This window comes from Plecotus auritus (assembly GCF_963455305.1).
Source record: "Plecotus auritus genome assembly, chromosome: 4".
Taxonomy (NCBI): domain Eukaryota; kingdom Metazoa; phylum Chordata; class Mammalia; order Chiroptera; family Vespertilionidae; genus Plecotus; species Plecotus auritus.
This window is the reverse complement of record NC_137775.1, coordinates 41484166-41507599: the sequence shown is the minus strand read 5'-3', so window position 1 is coordinate 41507599 and position 23434 is coordinate 41484166. Positions and strand designations below refer to the sequence as shown.

Below are 23434 nucleotides of genomic sequence, written 5' to 3'. Positions count from 1 at the left end.
AATCTCATTTTGGTACATCAGCATAAAGCTGATGAATATTCTATTGATCTGTTCCTAAGACCTCCCCTAAACGCCCAGCCTTTAAAACTCCTGAAAATGAAGGTCCCAGTGCACTCTCTCCAAGAAGCATGCCCGTGCCATTCCCTTTCTCTTCTCTTCCCTCCCCTCAAGGTGTCCCCTAACTTCTAAGGGGCCCCATGAGACTTGCAACCAGGGAGCAATGGGCAGCAGCAGCTTGTCCTGGGCTAACCCCCTGAACCTGTTTCCAAGGACCCCCTCCCCCCTTTTCTCTGACTTCTCAGTGAGCGAAAGCAGCCCAGCCTAGGCTCTCCTGTTGCTTCCTCTATGTCCCTCCTTGTTTCACGGTCCTAAGGGTGTTTTTGCTGTGCTCAAGAAATTCTATTTTAAAAATTAAATTTATTGGGATGACATTGGTCAACATGAACATATAGGCTTCAGGTGTGGGTTTCTATGTTACAAGGTATGTATATTGCACCATGTGTCCACCGCCCAGTCAAATCGTCTCCTGTCATCACATATTAAATGAATTCTTGTTTTTTTACACTTTGTCTCTTGATTGAGATCTTTCCTTCAAGAAGACAAGCACCCAGGGCTCCCCATTTTCTTATCTCTCCGTATCTCCCCAGTAACAGGGACCTGGGAGTGAATGACCAATTGGGAGGGAAAAAGTGGGTGTGGAAGGACGGACTGGGCAAGGAAGGGCTGCTATTCCAGGAACAGGATCAATCCAGCATGTGCATAGTCAGCAGAGGGGACACTGAAGACTCAAGCCTAGGAACATGGCGGAAACAGGAGGCTACAGGCTCAAGATTGTTGGAAAGGAGAAAGAAGTCTTATTTGGAAAGAGAAGTAAAGGGAGAGAGGAAGAGTACTATCTGGAAAGACTCTCAGGTGGGGAGGTGGATGTGAGGGCCAGCTAGCCAGAGGTGGTCCCTCTGTGAATGGGGCTGGTGATGGGATTCAAACAAGATGGAATAGTGAAGGCCCTTAATAGGGAGCCCGCACGAATGCAGTCTTTATTATACTGGTAGGGAGCAGAGTGCAGGTGAGTTTAGGAACCTGAAGTGAGTGAGGTTTGGAGGAGCTAACTGGCAGGTCTGGGGGGGACCAGATGGAAGGAGTCATGATAATGGTTAATGACTGATTTCTTCCCTCTAGCAAAAAACTGGAGGTGGGGACAGTGACATAGAGGGGGTGAAGGAGGAGACAAGCTAAGGCCACAACTCTACCATTCCTTGGCCTCAAGAAGTGTGATGAAGCATGTCTTGGTGCCCCAAACTTCTCCTTAGAGATTGTGTGAAATTGTAAGAACTTAATGAGTTAATAAATAAATTCCCTGAAGAAGGGGCCTGGAGAAAGGCTATCAGTTTAGAGTGAATGAACCAATGTGTTAGGTTTAAGAAAAGCATGCCAAGATGCTGAGGAAGTGAGAACTCTGCAAGATGCCCCAGTGGGCAGAGCAGAGCACCATCACTCAACAGTAAGGGGGTAGGAAAGGTCCCAAAGAAAGTGGAAAGGTTGTGTTGAAACAGGAGTCTGGGATTACACGTCATAGAGAGGTGAGCTGGGAATACTAGGTCGCCTGTGAGGCAGTTTCGCAAGAAGCTTTTCTGCATTCCTTCAGAGCCCCTCTTTATATATATATACTAGAGGCCCGATGCATGAAGATTCGTGCAAGAATGGGCCTTCCTTCCCCTGGCTGCCGGCAGCGCCTTCACTCTGGCCAGAGCCGCCTTTCTGCCTTCCCACACTGCCCAGAGGCCCGGAGTGGCTGGGGTGGTGCGAAACACCTACGTCATCGCCATGGCGACAATACAAGCGTCCTGTCCCACCCCCAGCAGCTCAGCGCCTATGTATGCAAATTAACCTTCCATCTTTGTTGGGTTAATTTGCATACTCACTCCTGATTGGCTGGTGGGTGTCGCGAAGGTACAGTCAATTAGCATGTTAGTCTTTTATTAGGTAGACTAGAGGCCCAGTGTATGAAATTCATGCATGGGGGTGTGTGTCCCTCAGCCCAACCTGCACCCTCTCCAATCTGGGACCCCTCAAGTTTAGTTGGACATCCCTCTCACAATCCAGGACTGCTGTCTCCCAACTGCTTGCCTGCCTGCCTTCCTGATTGCCCCTAACCACTTCTGCCTGCCAGCCTGATCACTCCCTAACCACTCCCCTGCCAGCCTGATTGATGCCTAACTGCTCCCTGCCAGCCTGTTTGCCCTTAACTGCCCTCCCCTGCAGGCCTGGTCCCTCCCAACTCCCCTCCCTTGCTGGCCAGATTGCCCACAGCTGCCCTCCCTTGCAGACCTGGTCCCTCCCAACTGCCCTCCCCTGCTGGCCATCTTGAGTGTTGGAGTGACGGTCAATTTGCATATTACTCTTTTTTTTTTTTTTAAAAAAAAATTTTATTGATATTTTACAGAGAGAGGAAGGGAGAGGGATAGAGAGCTAGAAACATTGATGAGAGAGAAACATCGATCAGCTGCCTCCTGCACACCTCCCACTGGGGATGTTCCCGCAACCAAGGTACATGCCCTTGACTGGAATCGAACCCGGGACCCTTCAGTCCGCAGGCCGACGCTCTGTCCACTGAGCCAAACTAGTTTCAACTGCATATTACTCTTTTATTAGATAGGATAGAGCAGTGGTCGGCAAACTCATTAGTCAACAGAGCGGCAAACCGTGGCTTGCCGCTCTGTTGACTAATGAGTTTGCTGACCACTGGGATAGAGGCCTGGTGCACGGGTGGGGGAAGGCTGGTTTGCCATGAAGGGTGTCCCGGATCAGGGTGGGGGTTCCCTTGGGGTGTGGGGTGGCCTAGGCAAGGGGCCTGTGGTGGTTTGCAGGCTGGCCACGCCCCCTGGTGACCCAAGCAGAGGCCCTGGTATCTGGGATTTATTTGTCATCTATAATTGAAACTTTGTAGCCTTCAGCGGAGGCCAGGGCTAGCCAGGGTGGTAGGAAAGCTTGGCTTCCTCCATCACCGGGGAAACCCAAGCCTCCTGCTCGCTCTGTGGCCGCAGCCATCTTGGTTGGGTTAATTTGCATACTTGCTCCTGATTGGCCGGTGGGCGTGGCTTGTGGGTGTAATAGGAGGTACGGTCAATTTGCATATTACTCTTTTATTAGATAGGATATTTACTTATTGATTGATTTCAGAGAGGAAGCAAGAGGAAGAGATAAGAGAATAAATGCTGAGAGAGAATCATCAGTCAGCTGCCTCCTTCACGCCCCCTACTGGGGATTAAACTGGAAACCTGGGCATATGCCCTGACCAGGAATCTAACAGTGACCTTCTGGTTCATAGGTCAATTGATGCTCAAACATTGAGCCCCTCTTTGGGTTTCATCTTGTCCTTGAGCCTCACAGATCTTTGTTATCTAGACAGTCAGAAATGTCAAACTTTTAGGAAATAAGACACTGCTGGAAGGGAGTTCATACATTCTGTTGTTTAACCTTATTTTACAGATGAGGACATTGAGGATCAGAGGAAAGTGACGTGCTTACGGTGACATAGCAAACCAGCAGCTAAACCAGAATCAGAAGAGCCTTAGAATCTTGCCTTGTGTCCTTCGGCACCCGGCCATCTGCTCAATAAAACCTACAGCTCGCTTAACTTCCTGCACACCCACACAACACCAAGCACAGCTCCTCTGTGGAAGTTAATGATTAAAATCTGGTCTGCTCTAAAGCATCTAACCAGTTACTAATTAAGCAAATTTCTGTGAGAAAAGGCATTTCAAACAGAAAAGTGTTCTCTTAATCTAAATCCATATGCCTTCAAATTGTAGCATAAACTGTACAATTATAATATTTCAAGGATACTTAAAAATATTTCATAATACACTCCATCAACCTCTAGCTTTAGATTTTCTCCTCATTGCAGGTCTCATGCTAGGCCCTGATAAAATGGTTTTGTAACTTTTTTGGGGGAGGATTTAACTAAAACAACTTCCCTTAGTGTTGGAGTGAACAAGGTAATAAAATCTGTTTGCTGTGCCCCCTGTCTCCAGATAGGGCTGTAATTACACCACACAAGGAAGAAAGGTAGCTGAATCCCACTCCAGATCATTTCTGTGAACTCAGCCTCCTTGTCAACGGTGCTCTCACATTGCATGCAAACCGCAGAGATATCTCCTATGAGCCGCAGAGACAGGGTCTGGTTGTAGGACCATAAGCTGGCTTACATTCCTTGTGAAACTGATGTCTGTGGTTCAAAAACAAAAAATTGACATTCTGAGGTTTAAAAAAAGTATTGCCAATGAATTCCCCTGGGCAACACACACACACACACACACACACACACACACACGAAACTTGTAAAAATTAAAGGTATTCTTTATGACAAAGTATTACAAATAAATGCATTTTACTCAAAAAAGTATCTTGTTCAGCTTTTTAAAAAAGTTTCGTTCTTTGAAATGTGTTTAAAAAGAAAATTGATCTTTAAGAAAAACAGGCAATTCCTACTACAACCAAGTTAACTTTTGATAACGTTTTAATCTCTTAATTCAACTATTTGGCATTTTCCCCAAATCTTACAAAAACCACGAAGTGCAAAGTATATTCACACTGTGTCTGTAAATACAGAGACATAAGCATAGTTTTTCTTAATCGCTGAACTGCCCTCTGGTCACTGGTCTTTGAAGCGACAGTTCCCCGGGGCTGGCACTGTCAGCGTGTCCCTTGACACCTGAAGCGCCCAGCTTGCTCTGTCCTCTCTAGAAGGAAAACCACAGGCCACCGCCCTGGCGCCATCCCTGGCTCGGTCCAATCAATAAGGACTTATTTCCTGTCCATTTGCTGAGGTCACAGGAGCGAATCTCATTAATTATTTCTGCTACTGCAGCCTCAAGTGTGCTTCTGGCGTGACAAAGGAAAACGGCTTGACCTTTTTTTCTTCTAATTTTCTTTGTAGCAGTCCCAAAAAGATGGCAGTATTCATTTAGCAATGTGATAAAAGGAAGAAAAAACAATGTGTATGTTTTAAAAGTCACTAGCAAATTGAGATATTTCATTATGAAAGCTCTTTGGATCACCTCATTCCTCAGTTTTTTCAGCTAATGAACAATAGTCTTTTTAATTTGGCGTCACGAAAATCTGGTCACAGCAAACACAATGTTTTCTAAAGCAGATCTGGCCTCGGAGGGAGGAAAGCTCTCCAGGGCCGCCAGTGCCTTGTTTCCATGGTAACGACACAGGTCAATAGCTGAAGTCACACCTTTGCCAGCTTTGATTGTTTCTCGCAACTGTTAAGAAACAAACGCACAGTGAAAGTCAGTTTTTAAGGTACCACAATTAAATTGGGGAGGGGAGGTGAAAAACAAAGAAGGGGACAACCAGTATGATTCCTTGTGCCAGCTCATTCTTTTGAGGTAAAGAGGACATCATCCCCCAATGATCTCAAGGCACTAACGTTCAGAACCTAAGGCTGCTGGGTGTCTGCCTCCAGGGGAGCACAATGGGCTCCAATGAGCCTAATTACACCTCCGCCAACTCCCACCCACTGGTATTTTGCAATGTGCCCTGCTGGGGGTGGGGGGAGTGACGTGGAGGACATTTGCATTTCCAGCATTTTGCATCAGCAGCCTAGTATTCTTATGTGAGGAAGGCTTCATTAACATCCTAGTTAAAAATTATATTTTTCCCACTGTATGTTGACACAATAGTCCATATGAAAATTCAAGAAAGACGCTACATTAAAAAAAATGAACACTACATTTTAAAAACGAAAATACTTTATTTGGGAAGAATGAATTGAAAATAGCCTTTGTAAAGAGTAAAGTAAATCACACCAACAAATAGAACTGCTTTCCAATAAAATGGTGACACTTTAGGGCTGAAAAAGATTTGGTCTGTCCACCTTCCCCTTGCCCTGATTCCATCTTTTCTTTCTCAGTGACAACCTCACATCTGCCTAACTCCCTAACCAGAAACCGGGGGTCCTCCCTCATCCCTCACATCCAGCCAGGCACCATGGCAGCACCAACGTTGTTTACCCATGACGGCACTTTCTGGCCCCCAGAGATTGGGTGGGGCCAAGTGACAGGTTCTAGTTCCTGTGAAGGATGCATGTCCCTTTGGGCTGCAGCCTTTACTTGTCCATGGGAGTCCCTGCAGAGCTTTCCCTCTGGCACACACACCCACGGCAACACTGAGAGGCTCCTCAGCCTGGATCCCAGAGGGACCCGGTGAGCCACCACAGTGCCTCTCGGACCTGAAAGGGACATGTCATACCAGCGAGAAACAGGTCTTTGTTGTTGGAAGCTACAGAGATTATGAGGGTGTCGGGAGCCATCTTGACTGATACCACCACTAAGTCCTAGCTATTCTATCTCCTTTAAAGCTCTCAACTTGATCCTCTGCTCTTTATTCCCATTGCCACTACGATAGTTCAGGTTCCCACCATCCCTCATCTCCTACAGGGTCTACCGCCACCGGTTCTGCCCCCGCCTGGGCTCCATCTGTTTCCCCCTTTCACCATGTATTTAGGGAGACTACTTGTAGCTTCATCTCTGCCATCAAGCTCCCCAAACTGCACTTGGGTGGAATGCACTCAGCTAGGATGACACCCTAAGGCAGTGGTCGGCAAACTGCGGCTCGCGAGCCACATGCGGCTCTTTGGCCCCTTGAGTGTGGCTCTTGCACAAAATACCACGGCCTGGGCGAGTCTATTTGAAAGAAGTGGCGTTAGAAGAAGTTTAAGTTTAAAAAATTTGGCTCTCCAAAGAAATTTCAATCGTTGTACTGTTGATATTTGGCTCTGTTGACTAATGAGTTTGCCAACCACTGCCCTAAGGGACTAGGTGCCACTCTGCATGCTGCAGTATAGCATTATTATACAGTGTCGTATTTTAATTCTTCATTCACCCACCTATCTCTTCATTATACATTAAGCTACTGCATAATCCAGGAAATATAAAAGAATAAAAGAAATAAGCTGTTTTATTCCTCTAATTATAAGATGAACAGAGGTCCAGAGAAGCTCAGGGGCTCACCAATTATAGATGGGATAGTGACAAAGCTAAGATGAAAAGCCAGGTTTTTCTTTTTATTAATTTTAGAGAGAGAGGAAGGGGGGAGGGTAAGAAGGGAGGGATGGAGGAAAGGGAAGAGAGAGAGAGAGAGAGAGAGAGAGAGAGAGAGAGAGAGAGAGAGAGAGAGAGAGAGAGAGAGAAGGAAACATCAGTTTGTTGTTCCACCTATTTATGCATTCATTGGCTGATTCTTGTATGTGTTTTGACTGGGGATGGAACCTGCAACCTTGACATTTCAGGATGCCACTCCAACCAACTGAGGTACCTGGCCAGGGCCCAGAAGCCAGGTTTTTCTAACACCCAGTCCAACAGCACTTGATACTATGCTCCACCAGACTCTCAGCACTCCACGGACATTTCAACCCTGCATGTGAACTTGGGGACTCTTGCAGCCTAGGGTTCCCTGGTCTCTTGCCAATCACCAAATGCATGAAGACACTAAAATGGTGCTGGGTATCAGAGGCAGCCAGATTCAAACTCCATTCCAGCGGAAACCATTTATTTATTTACTTTTTAAAAATATATTTTTATTGATTTCAGAGAGGAAGGGATTGGGAGAGAGAGATACAAACATCAATGATAAGAGAGAATCATTATTTGGCTGCCTCCTGCATGCCCCACACTGGGGATTGAGCCCACAACCTGGGCACGTGTCCCAACCGGGAATCGAACCGTGATCTCCTGGTTCATAGGTAGATGCTCAACCACTGAGCCATGCCAGCCAGGCTTAGGGAAGTCATTTAACTCCCTGAGTTCTAAATGGAGATAATATCAGTCCCCTGAAGGACTGTTGGGAGGACTACATGAGCCCGCAGAGTGCTTGACAGTGCTGAAACATCACAGATGTTCACAAGGACTTTATTCTTCCTCCTCAGCATTTAGCCACTGACCCCCTGTTTCCATCAAGTTTGTAGGAATGTAACCATGCCCATTCATTTCAGGACCGTCTGGCTGCTTTTGTGCTACAACGGCAGAGTGCAGAGTTGAAGAGCTACCACAGAGACTGTATGGCCTGCAAATCCTCAAATATTTATACTCTGGCTTTGATAGAAAAAGTCTGCTGGCTCCTAGATGAAAACAATGACTATCTTCTACTTAGATTCAATAATAGTTAATATTTTGCCATTTTTATTCTGTCTACGTGTGTGTGTGTTTTTGGAACCATTTTAAAATAAGCTGGAGGCAGTGATAAATTAGCTCTCCAGGGGAAGCCAAAGCTTTATTTGTAGCATTTGCAGAATTTTGTGGTATGGATACTCCCATCATTGAGTTTCAAGCTACCGAGGGTTGTGGGATCACAAAATTCTTGAATATTTAACAATAGGCTCTGAGCAGGTAGGACCTGCCCTGGACACACCATGGAACGCAGGATGCTTGGCCCTTGTTTGGACATGTATCTCCTAAATTAAGAACATCCCCCGATATAAACCAGAATACCATTATCACAGCTAGGAAAGTTCACAACAGTTCTCTAATACTATCTAATACCTAGTCCATGTGCAAATTTTCCCATCTGACTCTAAATGTCTTTTTAGCTTTTTAAATTCCAACCTCATCAATCTTGGTTTACACATTTCATTTGTTGTCTATGACACTTTAATCTTTTTTCCCCTATGACATTGCTATTTTGAAAGGACTAGGCTGTGTTGTACAATGTTCTACATTCTGTATTTCTCTGATTGTTTCATTTAATTTGGTACTCTATGTAGTATTCAGTTAGGCTCAACTGAATATTCAAAGGTGGCTCATATGGTATGTAACCCTACAATGAAGGACAAGACGCACCCAGGAGGACATCACTGAACGTTACTCAAATCCTAAAAGAGTGAATTTCTCTCACCCAATGACGATTTCACCTCCAGTTAACAGCTGAATCTGTTCTGTCCACAGAGGCGGGCTCACAGGGCTCTGTATACCAAGGGACCTGATAGAGTCCAGGTGTAAAATGCCCATATAACGACTCATCAGTAACCTAATCCTTCAGGGAAGGGATTGTTCCTCACAGTCATCTGTAAACACTTCTACCACCTACACAAACTATTGGCTCAAAGGAAATCCTTTAGATGTAATTCATAGACTATAAATGAGATTCATTTTTATATTATAAATTTGCATAGGCAATGGGTCTATCCTGAGAAGACAGTATTGTCCTATGTATATAAATGTGACAAAAAAACACATAAGCTGGGGTTCAAACTTGATTGACCATAAGATTCATCCGGGGAATTTTAAAATGCAGATGCCTAGGCCCTGTCCCTGGAGATGGGAGTCAATAAGGTCTTTAAAAAATGCTTCCTAGGCCATTCCGATGATTAGCCAGATTTGTGAGTATCTCACTAGTGAGGGCATGTATTTTGAGTTACTCTATTTTAAAACTCTATTTTAGTTGTATTGGGTTTATATTGTTTCAACTAATACTTCCAACTGGTTGTCTTTGCAATGATCAAATTCAATTCAACAAGCATTTGTTGGGCACCTATGTAGCCTAGGTATACAGAGAGAAACCCTGCTTCCTAGGACCGCCTGTAAGAAGGGCTGTTATAGAGCTTCAGGACCAGAAAGGGTTAAATAGAACACAGAGGGTCTGGACCTATGACCTTGATTCTAATAGCTACAATAGTAAACACCGAAAGTAAAAATATCCTTCCACTTTTGCCTTCACCTACATTTTGACTGGGCAAAGCCCAAATCAATGCAGAGACAGAACTTTCCATATTAGGATGCGGCTAGAAGAGCTAGTGTGCCCACACTGGCCCTTGTGACACACACACACACACACACACACACACACACACACACACTGAAGGTAAATTATTAGTCTGTGTTTTATTTCCTTGATATAGCACTTTAGGGTACTACTATAATTAAATCTCTAATTCCACTGAGTAATTATATAATTGTGGCATCACCTGAAATGAATTAAGTCCAATCCCCTGCTAGAGGATCCAATTAAAGGTATTAATACAGACAAGAGGATGCAAAGTACTTAAAGTTAAGTGCACTATTACTTAACATTTGTTAAAAGGTGTTACTAAACACCTTTTTAGCAATAAATGTTGCTTTGTGAGGCCCATTTGAGAAAAATCATTGTATGTCTCTAAAAACCATTTGGTTCGAAAGTACAAGCCTCTGCCATGGGACCTACCGTATTTCTTCCGTGTATAAGATGCTATTTTTTTCTAAAATCATTAGACTGAAAATCGAAGGGCATCATATACATGGAAGTCAGCAGAGGAGGGAGCAAAGTGGATGCTTAGCTACCCATATCTTGTCAAACAGGCTTCCTCCAATCATGAGCCTTATTGTTACTGACGTCAGCTGATGCCGTAATTGGAGGTGGAGGTGGAGAGTGCACAGATGCAACAGGGACCTGAGTGTTCTGAGCCCATAAAGATGTCAAAAAATAAAAAGATAAATACTGGTAAGTGATTGTCTTACTCTGCAAAATTCAAACTGAAGGTAATCAGATATGCAAAAGAGCATGGAAATGGAGCTTCAGAGAGACAATTTGGACCTTCTCCCACTGAGTGTATGATCAGACAGTGGAGAAAACAGGAAGAATAACTCCTTAACAAGCCTAAAAAGAAGACGGCCTTAAGAGGAAAACCAGCAAAATGTTTAAAATATTGATTTCTTAATTTTAGGTTGGAAAAGTGGGGGGCTTCTTATACATGGGGACATCTTATACATGGAAAAATACGGTAAGTAGCTTTAGGAGAAGTGGAGGCTGAAGTCACTTCTCTCCAATGAAACCAGAGAAAGACTTGAAGACCTAGAAGAAACCCCATGCACAATCCTATCCTACTTCATTTTGCAGAAGATACTGGGATGAGAGAGACTGCACAGGGAACTTGTGAAATAGCCTGGGTTTCATGTCTCACAGCCAGAGCTCTTCCACTCTACAGCACTGGAAAAGATTTGAAGATAATCCCAAGTTTTCTTTCACCCAACTGAACAGAGTGCTTGGAGAAAACTGGGATGCTAGAACTCGTCTGGAACACAAAATAGACCTTGTTCTGAAGAAACTAGATAATAGAGAGTAAGGAAATATAAAAAAATGCATTCAAGTTTTTTAAAAATTTATTGATTGACGAGAGAGAGAGAGAGAGAGAGAGAGAGAGAGAGAGAGAGAGAGACTGTGATTTGTTGTTCCACTTATTTATGCATTCATTGGTTGATTCTCATATGTGCCCTCACTGGGGATTGAACCTGCAACCTTAGCATATTGGGACAATGCTCTAACCGATTAAGCTACCCCACAGGGCACATTAAAATTTTTTTTTAAATGGTTGCAAATACCTGGGTAAGAGTAAGAGAAAACCAATGGAAACCGTGTTGAAATGGGAAGAGACCATATACTTCTTAGTCAAGGGGTAAAGTGGACCATGCTTCTCTGGTGGAGATTATGAAGTTGGCAAAAAGATAAGATGCAGAAATGATAAGGGACTTCAATCTTCAAACATCTGCTAAAACTCACATTCCATAGTTGACAAATTCTTGGTGTGCCTGACTGATATAATTTTATGTATCAGAAGACAGAAGAAGCACTTCTTGCTTAACTATGTCAACACACTAGTAATTGGATGTAAAGTTGATAGGAATCTGGCAAAAAAAAAAAAAAAAAAAAGAGAATGCCATCTTGGTATCAGAATCAGGTTAAGAAAGGACCATCAGGCATGGTTTTTAGACACCCAGACTATACATTAGAAAAGTGCATTGTGCCCTAACTGGTTTGGCTCAGTGGTCTCGGGTTCGATTCCGGTCAAGGGCACATACTTTGGTTGCAGACTCCTCCCTGGCCCGAGCCCTGGTCGGGGTTCGTGTAGGAGGTAACCAATCGATGTGTTTCTCTCACATCGATGTTTCTCTCTGTCTTTCCCTCTCTCTTCCACTCTCCCTAAAATCAATGGAAAAATATCCTTGGATGAGGATTAACAACAACAATAACAACAAAAGAAAAGTGCATTGCAAAAGCTAGTGAAAAGATTATTACGATTCTAAGAGATCATAACTAGAAATACAAGGTGGACTAAGGTAGGTTTATAATTATTTGTATAAAAATAATAATAAGTAATAATATAAGAATAAACTGTGTTTTGCATACTTATAACTGTAAACCTACTTTTGCCCCATCCCAATTAGTTGAAGGGTGACAAACTAAATTCCAACAATGGTCATAATTAATTATGAACAAAACCAAAATAAATGGCTGCAGACTAAGCTCTCTCAGGGCTCAGACTTGAAAAGGCCCAGGTGTGAGAGGAGGGGCTTCTCATCCCTTCTGCTGCTGGCCTGCTGAGCACTTGCTCTGCACAAGGTAGTCCTGTGGACGTAGGATGCTATCCCTGATTTGAAGGAGCTGACAAAGGACAGGAACAAAGTTGTAAAATCTTGTGGGAACCCACCCATAAGTCTGTATTGTCACCAGGACACTTGTCACAGATGGTTTTAAAGTTCCATTACTCATAGAAAAATGTTCAGAAACAACCAACCTTGTTAGAATCTATCAGAAAAGACTGATAGATTCATGGGAAAAGAATAATAAGGAGCTTCGAAATGTAAAGGCAGTGGTTGAATAAAAGCAAGCTCAAATATTTGTGAAAGATGTATTATTAAGAGAAGACAAAGAGGAAATAGAGCAGCTAAATAATGAGTTAAAATTGTAATGACTGTCAGGCCACGGTGGCTCAGTGGTTGAGCACTGACCTATGAACCAGGAGGTCACAATTCAATTCCTGGTCAAGGGCGCATGCCTGGGTTGCGGGCTCGATCCCCAGTAGGGGGCGTGCAGGAGGCAGCCAATCAATGATTTTCATCATTGATTTATCTCTCGCCCCCCTCCCTCCCTCCCTCTTGCTTCCTCTCCCTTCCTCTCCCCACCAGCAAATCTCTCACTCATTCCGTCTGATGTCCCTGTTGGGCTTTCATATTCTGGCACTTTCCCCCTCTGTCCTCCTCCACACTCTGGAGACCTGATTTCTAGGCTGGCACACCTTCTCAGAGGCTTCTAGCCATCTCTGTCCACTCTTGCATGCTTAGCCTGAGTAAGTGTCCTTCCCAGCTAACTGAAAGAATGAGAAACTTCACAGAGGAGGGCAGATGCAAATGTCTTTCAACATAGGACAAAAGAGAAAGACGAAGACAGGTGCATTCTGGAACACAGACCAGTGAATTTATGAACCATGATGGCAAGATCACAGAAGAGGTATTAAAGAGATGGTTTGTGGGTTCCAGAAAAAAGGCATTGGTGACCATAATCCCAGACAGGTCATAATGGACAAGTCAGTTATGACAAAACACTCTCATTTTCCTTTGGATATGACCACTTGGCTATTAGCTTGAGAAACAGCGGAGATCAAGTATATTTAGATTTTGGAACTTTAATCCTTTGTGGATAAGACAGAGAAATGGGGTCTGGTATTATGGATTTGAATATGTAAATCAACTATTCCTAGAAAGTGGTTAGTAGTGAGCAGAAAAGTGGTTCTCCACAGCTGGCTTTGAACTTGGAAGAGGCCCCAGAATGGAAACCAGGACATCAGTCCTACACCCAAAAGAACTGAATTCTGCTACCCCAAGTTCTAGAAAAGAAATGCTGCTCACAGCCCACACAACGACAGCACCTGAGCCCTGAGCTCATGAGGATCCAGATAAGCCATGCCAGACCCCTCCCCCAGACACTGTGACATAAATGTTATTGTTCTAAACCCCTAAAAAGAAAAGTGATCTCTAGTGTTGTGCTATAGGACTCAATATTTGGTTTCTTTTCCTTATCAATTCTATGCATTGCTTGGATGAAGATGAAATGCATATTACATTATAATTTTCAGATGTCATACAGTGAAGTGAGAGAGCTAACACGTGGAGAGCATCAAAATGTTAATGGTTTTGACATGTTGAACAATAGACTGATACTAGCCAGATGAAATATAACAGGAATAACTGTACAGTCTTGCATTTAGGTTTTAAAAATTAATCGAAGTGTAAGCTCAGTTTGGCAGTGACTCATTAAAAAATGCTGAAATCTGTGATAACCACATACCTTACATAATTTAAGACTATAATGTAGATTTTTAAAAAGAATAGTTTATTGATTTTTAGAGAGAGAGGAAGATAGAGGGAGAGAGAAACATCAATGAGAGAGTGCAATATCGATGGGCTGCCTCCTGCCCACCCCCACTGACTACTGAGCCTGCAACCCAGGCATGTACCCTTGACCTCCAGGAATCCAACCGGCAACTTTTGGGTGCACAGGATGACACCCAACTGAGTCACACTAGCCAGAGCTGTAATGTAGATTCAACAAAAGCAAAAGCAAACTTTGGCAGCATCAGTAGGTGTACATCTCCAAAACACAGGCAGGAACGGTCACAGCACACTCTGATGGTCAACTCGTTTAGAAAACTGTATTCAGGTCTGGGTGCTGCTGCCATGTGTGAGAGGGGCATTCAAGATAGACTGGGACCAGTATGAGGATGAAGAAGCATTTCGCAACATGTCATCTAAGGAAATGTTTAACCTGGAGGAAAGGATTAAAGGAAATTATGAACGCTATCCTCAAATACCTAAAGCAATTAATTAAATGGAAGAAGGAGTAGTCCTGTTCTACTGGTCTATGCTTCAGGGGACAGGCCAAAGAGCCGAGGTGAAGTTCTGGGAAGCAGATGTCAATGACAAATAAGAAACAGCTTTCAAATGATTAGAGCTGTCTAACAACAAAATAATTGTTTTTGACAAGTTGTGAATGCCTCCCTACTAATGGAAGCCCTCAGTGACTGGATGACCAAGTCAGAGAAACTATGAATGAAACTCAGCAGGTGTGGGAGGTGGGACAATGCTGCTTCCAAAGTGCCATCCCTACTCCAAGATTTCAGATGCCAGCACTTCAACGGAATGGCAGGATGGTGCAACAGGAAAAGCAACAATAAAACCTTCCTCTAATATGATAAAATGTGAAATGTATTGCAAACAACGTAATAAAGCACTCCTTTTGACTTAGAGTAACAAATTATTTGCAAGAATCTATAGGAAAAAAATTAGAAAAGAGAGAATTCTTAGTTATTTTCTCAATCACATGAATTCACATGCAAAACAATAAGAATTATATTAAACTGAAGCTTGAGAAGCAATCAGTGCTTCATGTTTTCCAAAGAAAAACGTAATGATTTATAAATAATCACAGCTTTATCCATATTCTGACTCCAAGCTAATTTTTAATTTTGGTATCACATGCCAACGAGGAACTTAATTCTACACACTGAAATTTAAATAGCAAAATTAGGATCAGTTTGGCCAGTGTGGCTCAGTTGGTTGGAGCATTGTCTTGTACACCAAAAGGTCGCGGGTTCGCTTCCCAGTGGGCATGTGTAGGAGGCAACTAATGGATGTTTCACTTTTACATCTCTCTCTCTTTCTCTCCCTCTCTCTCTCTTTCTCTCCCTCCCTTCTTCTCTAAAATCAATAAAAAAGGATATCCTCAGGTGAGGATTAAAAATGTAAATAAATAAAAATAAAATAAAATGTTAACAAACAAACAAACAAACCTGGAACCATGAAACTTTTTAGTAAACTCTATAATAGAAATTCAAAATCGAAACATAGCATAGGTGGTGAAGTGCAGCATGGAGCCAATCTTGCCTGTAGCTTTTTTAAGGAGTGAATCAATAAAGAGTAAGCTCTGTTATCTCATGACAAACACTATGCTGGTTATTTAATGAAAGAGAACATTGTGGGAGGAGAGCATTACATCATGTGGGCATCAAGTAGTCCTGGGGCTATCTGAGGAACACATAAACTATGTAAAAGCGAATTTGGTTCCTATTATTGTACTTTAGTCTGTATCTGACTTAGACATTTATTTAGGTAAATGACTTAGACATTTCTTAAATCCTTCTCATGCCTCAATTTTCATCTGCTTTAGTATTTGGATGCTGATACTTGGGAATCACTTCCCTCAAAGCTACTTCCACTACTACCACCATTCACAGGACCCTACATTCCTAACATCCTAACATGGATCCTGATACACATTTGCAGGATTAACACCTCTTCCAGAAATAGGGGATCTCTATGTTATGGTGTTATAGAGGGTATATTTGTAAACACAGATCCTTGTCTCCTTCAAAAGAATGATGATAAGAACTATATAAAACTTTTTTAAAAAATATATTTTATTTTATTTTTTTATTTATTTTTAATATATTTTACTGATTTTTTACAGAGAGGAAGGGAGAGGGATAGAGAGCTAGAAACATCGATGAGAGAGAAACATCGATCAGCTGCCTCCTGCATACCTCCTACTGGGGATGTGCCCGCAACCAAGGTACATGCCCTTGACTGGAATCGAACCCGGGACCCTTCAGTCCGCAGGCCGACGCTCTATCCACTGAGCCACACCGGCCAGGGCTATAAAACTTTTTTGAAAGAGTGAAGAATGTTTATCAGTTAAAAAAAAAATATCCTAATTATCCCGGCTGGTGTGGTTCAGTGGTTGAGTGTTGACATATGAACTAGGAGGTCATGGTTCAATTCTCGGTTAGGGCACATGCCCGGGTTGTGGGCTCGATTCCCAGTGTGGGGCGTGCAGCCGACCAATGATTCTCTTTCATCATTGATGTTTTTAACTCTCTCTCCCTCTCCCTTCCTCTCTGAAATCAATACAAATATATTTTAAAATATCATAATTATTGCACTGGTTCAGCAAACATAAATCCTAAGAGTCTTTTACTAGATAGTCACTATTTCTGAGACCAGGACTATGTTAGATTATAGATTAATGCATAACACTTTTTGGGTGTTTGCAAGACCAGAACCTGCACATTCTCCCTTACTTCTTTCTGTAGTGTGTCTGAAGCATCTTTTTTTTTGGTTTGTTTTTAAATATATATATTTTCTATTGATTTCAGAGAGGAAGGGCGAGAGAGAGAGAGAAAGACAGAGAGAGAGAGAGACAGAGAGAGAGAGACAGAGAGGAACATCAATGATGACAGAGACTCATTGATCAGCTGCCTTCTGCACACCGCCGCCCGCCCCCGCCCCAAACTGGGGATCAAGCCCGAAACCCAGGCATGTGCCCTTGACTGGAATTGAACCTGGTACCTTTCAGTCCACCGGCTGACGCTTAATCCACTGAGCCAAACGGGCTATGGCTGAAGCATCTTGAGAAGCAGCATGGTGGCAACACACTGTAGAGTCAGTGGACCTGGGCAGAATCATGACTGTGAGATAGTAACTGTGTGAACACTCTTAGGTAATGTGATCTGCTCTCCATGAAATGAAGGACTTCAGAGATAGAATTTGATAGGAACATCTGATCAGGTGTGTCTTGAACAGCATACACACTGAAAAACATGCGTGTGGTGGCCTGATGGCAGGCACCGTAGAGATCAGAGTGCGTACAAAGGCTTACAACCTTTCCTAACTGGTGCCCACAAATCTTGTCAGAGTGGATGGCAGATAAAGGTTGGAAGTTCCTGAGATCTAGAACAGGGAGACCTTCCACAAGGGGCACTCTTGAGATACGCAGGAATCAATCTTCAGAGATTTATCTTGGCCTTTACTATGTCCTGGTGCAGTGGTCAGCAAACCGTTTGCCGCTCTGTTGACTAATGAGTTTGCTGACCACTGTCCTGGTGAATAGGTAAGACCTTTCATCAAGCCAGGAAGTCAAGGACTTGGGGGAAAGGGATAGAATCTACTCACCACAGTGTGTGTGTGTGTTGGGGTTGGGGGGTGAGTAGTGCTTGGGGATATGGCTTCATATGCACCAACTAAACAAATTACAGGTTTGTGATAGATCAAACATCTTGACATCACGAAATCCTTCCTGCTGTACAAAATCAGGCTGTAGGGGTAGTGGCCAAGTTTGGAAATATCAATCCAGGTCATGACAAAGACTTCTAACTTACTTAACAACTGAAAGGGTGGCACATTCAGCATCTAAAACAAGTGCCTCTCCTTTCTCTCAAAAAATATAATTTTGGAAAACCCATGTTTCTCCTTTGTATTTTTTTTTTTTTTATGACAAGGAGACAGACAATATTCCCTTCAGCTCTACTCAGAACTGTTTCAGGGGACTACACAGGCTCCTCTGTGGAGACAGAAGGCTCTCTCCCTACATAAAGGCACATAGGCGCTCCCTGTGCACAGGTGGCTCCTGATACCACTAACTAGGAGCACTAATTGAATCCAGCTATCCCACAGTGCAGAGCATTCACACACAGAACCAGCCTGGAGGGCATTTTTAGTTAGCTTTATAGACTAAGATTCAAAAGGTTACTCCAATTGCATCTTTATTTCAAACCAGGGAGTGCAAGGCATTGAGGATATAATAATTTGATTAAAAGTGTACTTGAGGGGAAATAACAGGAGCAAAGGTGGAGTCAAATATACCTTATGGATTAAAAGTACAGAATATAGGCACGAACATTTGCCATACCGTGGGTCATTCATTCATTCATTCATTCAACAGTAATTCAACAAATATTTATTGGTTATCTAGTATGTGTCAAGCACTGTGTTAGGCCCTCAGGGGACATATAATGGTGAGCAAAACCAGACATGATTCCAGACTTACAAACAAGAACTGTTAATAATTATATAATGTTAATATAAATGTTAGTTATTATATAAATATGTAATTTTTAGGGGCCAGTAATTCAAAATGGTTAATTTAAGAATGGGAGAGATTGCCCCACTAAATATTATTGTTATGAACTAAATAATTTCACATTATATATATAAAATTAGAAACCAAAGATCACAAAGTAGGAATATATGATCTGAAGAAAAAGAAAAAAGACAATTGCTTAGAGGATTGAATTAAATTAATATTAACAGTATTAGGCTAACAACTGAAAGGGTGGCACATTTTATGATGTCATCCAGAGGGTTATTGATATCATTTAATAATTTTATTCATGATGCACAAGGGAACAGAGATTATGGTCATTAAATCTGTTGATGCCATTGCGGTGTGTGGGATTGCTAACACCTCAGAGAACAAGAATCCAATTTTAAAATAACATTAAGAAATTAGAAGAATAGATCATCAGAGCAAGATGATAGTCACTGAGGACCAATGCAAAATAATATACTAGAAGCCTTTAGGAGGAAAAACACTAGCTTGATGATGGGCAAGGAATAAATGTCCAGAGGGCAACTGTTTTGCAAAATGACTTGAAGGCTCACAATAAGGCACACTCTGGTTAAAGGCATTAATGACTGCATGTGTGATTAGAATTTATTTTGATTAAAATTTTCACATGATCCAAAAAGCTTCTAAGCTTTATTGTGAACAAAAACTGATCAATGATTATTTTTCCATCATTAATAATTATATATTGAAGGAGATTTGGAATCAGAGCAGTAGTTACAAAAACTAATTTTAGTAGATCAATTGTTCTGAAAAACAGATTAAGCAAAATCCATTCATTATTGCTGTAAGGCAAAGCACTTGTCTAAAATGTGATTGCCAAAAAAGAATAATAACTGGTTTTATCTGCTTTTTAAGGAAACAAGGAGTGGGGATTTAGACCAACACTTGCAATGCCTGCCTAGGGCTAGGTTCCCCTCCTCCTCAGCTGTCCTCCTGTATCTCAACCCCTCTGAGGCCCAGCACAAAACCTCACAGTGTAAAAACATTTACATTCTCCACTTGTGCTTTTCTGCCTATCGCCATAGAAGCAAGCAATTCTTTAGGAGCCTAGAATTATATTCTGATTATATCAGTAAAAACACATTTTTCAATTCTCAGTAGCCCAGGTTATAATCTGAAAAATTCCAATTCAAATTAGAGTACACTTTGAAAGCAGAAATCCTTAAAAAATACAATGTATTTCTTATTTTAAACATGCTTAAATGTGGTCACCTTAATGCCCTTATTTACACTTTAATGTGTTGTCTTCCAGTCTTTATCAAGCATATAACATTTTACATAGTTGCATTTGTATCATTAATGGCATTTGAATTTGAATAAATTTTCTTTCTTTCTTTTTTTGTCTTTCGTCTTTTTTCTTTTGGATAATTTTTCTTGAAATTCTTCAGGGTGCGGCAAATGTAGGTTTACAGTTGTTTGTATGGAACATAATACAATAATGAATAAATAATAATATAAGAATAAGCTGTGTTTCCTGTACTCACAACTGTAAACCTACTTTTGCCCCTGTTTTATAAACATCTGATCTAATTGGACCACAAGTCCTTTATGGAAAAAGATGGGGGAGGGGAATATCATGCTTCTACATAATCTCCATAATTATCACTAAAACAGGAATCCTAAATGTTCAGACAACTTCAAGAGGTTAGAGGAAGTGAGAGATTGCATGCATAAGTGATGCTATATGGGATATTCTACCAAGGAGCTAATGTAAAGCCCCAGGGTAGGAGATGTAGCATCTGCCCAAGAAAGGGGTACAGGGAGGAGAAAACACAGCAACATCTGGTCTCTAAATGTGCCAATGTGAAAAATTCTCAGAGCCAGTTAGCTAGGGCTTGGGATAGAACGAGCAGGCAAAAATTGCCAAAAAAAGAAAGAAAGAAAGAGACTGGCTTTGTCAGTAAAGAAAGGACAATAATATGATAGCAAATTTTATATTCAAGGTTCAAAAAAAGAATTTTGGACTCAATATGCAGCGAAGTGTTTGACACGATCTACGTAGAATAAAAGAGAAAAACCAGCTAAAAGGGCAACCTTGGAAGGAGAATCAGGACATGTGAGGAAAGGCTCTTTTTTCTTCGTAAAGGGAAGTGATGATATGTGATCATGCAAATACAAATGCAAATGTCTGTGGACAGCACTGTTAGATGGTTGGAAGAGAATTTTAATGTGCACCCTATGCAAATGCGTTTTATAACAAAACAAAATGTGTAAGGCCTTCTGAGGGTGGGAGGCAGGAGGGAGCAGCCCTTCTGCACACTGTGCCTGAGAGGCACGGGAGGACGAGGACCGAGCCAGGAGAATATGCTGCACTGGGATCCTGAACAAATTCTAGGAGAGAGTGCAAGTCAAAAAGCTCAGTTGGTTGAGCCTCTTCCCATGCACCAAGAGGTCACCTGTTTGATTCCCGGTCAGGGCACAAGCCTGGATTGCAGGCTTGATCCCCAGTGCAGGGCATGCAGGAGGCAGTTGATTGATGTTTTTCTTTCTCCCTCTTCCTTTCTCTCTCTAAAATCAATAATTTTTTTTTTTTTTAAAAAACCTCTCTAATGAATTAACACCTGCAAGATCTTTCTTTATCAAGTGCTTAATCTTGAGCAATTCTCTAAGCTTGGAGTGAACTTATTGAGTAAGAAGACATTAGAACAACTCTCTCTTCTGTACTGAGTCATGGGGAAAATTATATGAACTGCACAGCAAAGACTGGAGATGAATATAAAGAAAGCTTCTGTAAATTTAGACTCTTTGTGTCAAAATTAGCATGAATTTTCAAGCCCATTTATGGCTCCATCCTAGGCACTTGTGAAAGACGAGCAGAAGCCGCTTCAGTGATGACCGGCTATGGTTCTGACCAAGTGACATGTACACAAATCTGCATATTTGCAGCAATTATAAAAAGGAAATTAGGAAAAAGCCTGCATCTCTGTGATGGAGATATTTAAGCAAGCCATTCTGAATGTGTTAAAAAATTAAAATTGTAGAAAGCCAAACCATAGGTGCCATGTTTTGCCTGAAGTGGTAAAAATACCATCTGCCCAGTCTTTTAGCAGCATGCTATGTCACGTAGCAGTAGGCTAAACTACAGGCATACGCTCGGCTCCAGCTGGGGGAAATACACAGACGCTTGTAGATGTTTTTCTAAGCAAAAGTAGGCAACATATTCCCTTTCCTTCAGACATATATGTTAGTTACCATAGCAAACTGAGTGCAACTGTGGTCCGAGGAGCTTCGCCAGCAGTCCCAGCACACGGCCACAGATTCCTGCAGTTCCGTAGGTGGCACTCTTCCCTCTAGCACTGAACTGAATCACTAGAGCTTAACCTTGGGGCCAGAAGCCTCCACAACCAGGCTGCAGACCAATCACTGTAATTAAGGTCCCCATGGCTTTGTGCATATGAGCAAAACTGGTAGCACCAGCTTCTTGGTCACAATTCACTCCTGGTAATTACATTCTGTCTAATAAAACTCATCCTGCAGTTTTAACTAGGTAAGTAAGATGTTTCTTGTTTTTCCATTTTAGAAGCTACTGGGTAGAATCGCCTTACAGTTAAGCAGCTGCCTTCCTTGCCCAGCCCCCAGGGGGACGAGTTTCAGTCGTGGGTAGAGGAGGCCTGTGCTGTGTTAACCACCTTACTGAGGCGGGAGAGACTTAATGAATTAATAGTTGTGGAGGGCTTTCATATCTTAAGATGAAAGGCACTGCAGCCGTGCAAAGCATTCATATCTAGACTCTACTGCAACAGGAACTCAATTAAAAAGTAATTCAATTTCTTATTTGAGTGTTTGAATACAGACCACTGTTTTGCTGAATGTGACAGACATCCTACAGATCCAGCTGAGGCTAATTTTGAATCTATGGCCTCTTCTACCCTTTCTCCTTCTGCCTCGCCATTCTGAGGCTGACTAAATCTGAGGTGGCATCTACAGCCACTGAGCACTCAGACAAAATAATTTTCTTTGGCTCTTGAAATCTTATTTTTCAGATAAAATTTGGCTTTTGAGTAAATACTCACAACTTGGCAATAAAGAAATTTCCAGCAACAGATAAATTTCATGATGGTCTCCAGAAATAGCCACTGAGTTTCCAATGTAGTTTTACAGATAAACCCACCAGGGAAGCCCTAAGTCACTAGGCACGGTGCCTGCAAGTCAGCATGAGCACTGTGACCACACAAAACGAGATGAGTAGAACTGAGGTCATGATGTGTATATGGCACAAGAGAATACGCAAGCTGCACCCTGCCGACATCTCCTCCATACTTAGTAGCGATGGATATAATTATCTTCCTGTGGTACTTGGGTTTAGGTCAGTATAAGGATGAGAGGCCTGAATTAATTACTTAGATATAGTCATGCCCTTAACTATCAGAATACCACCACATACTAGTATTCCAGGTGGTGGGTTTCTGTTTACTGCATGAGATACACGGTCACTGGGCACTTGGGAAGGTAAACTTAGGGCTCCTGAACATTGGAACCGACTATGTTGTATAGTCAGTATACTGTTAAAAAGGCTAATTTGAGCCTACAATTCTTGATTCCAGACCTCTTGCAGTGTCCTGCACTTCTAGCATAACTCTGATGCAACACTCATCCAACGCATTTATCAAGCACTCCTATGTGTAAGCCAGTGTTGGACACAGGTGACACAACCATGAACAAAGAGCCACCCCGTGCCTTGCCTGCAGGGCTCTGTAGTCTAGTAAAAGAAGGAAACAAG

General features: G+C 42.2%; 1 protein-coding gene across 2 annotated transcripts in view; it reads right to left on the bottom strand.

Moving 5' to 3' along the window:
* PDSS2 (decaprenyl diphosphate synthase subunit 2) overlaps positions 1 to 23434 on the bottom strand; it is a 259454-nt gene that overhangs the window by 42240 nt on the left and 193780 nt on the right. The window contains exon 8 of one of the 2 annotated variants that reach the window (XM_080664244.1): positions 4341 to 5270. The exons of the other annotated variant lie outside the window; for it this stretch is intronic. Coding sequence (XP_080520370.1) covers positions 5112 to 5270 — 159 coding nt within the window. The 3' untranslated portion in view covers positions 4341 to 5111. Of the gene's footprint in view, positions 1 to 4340; positions 5271 to 23434 lie in introns of those variants that run through there. 2 annotated transcript variants of the gene reach the window in all.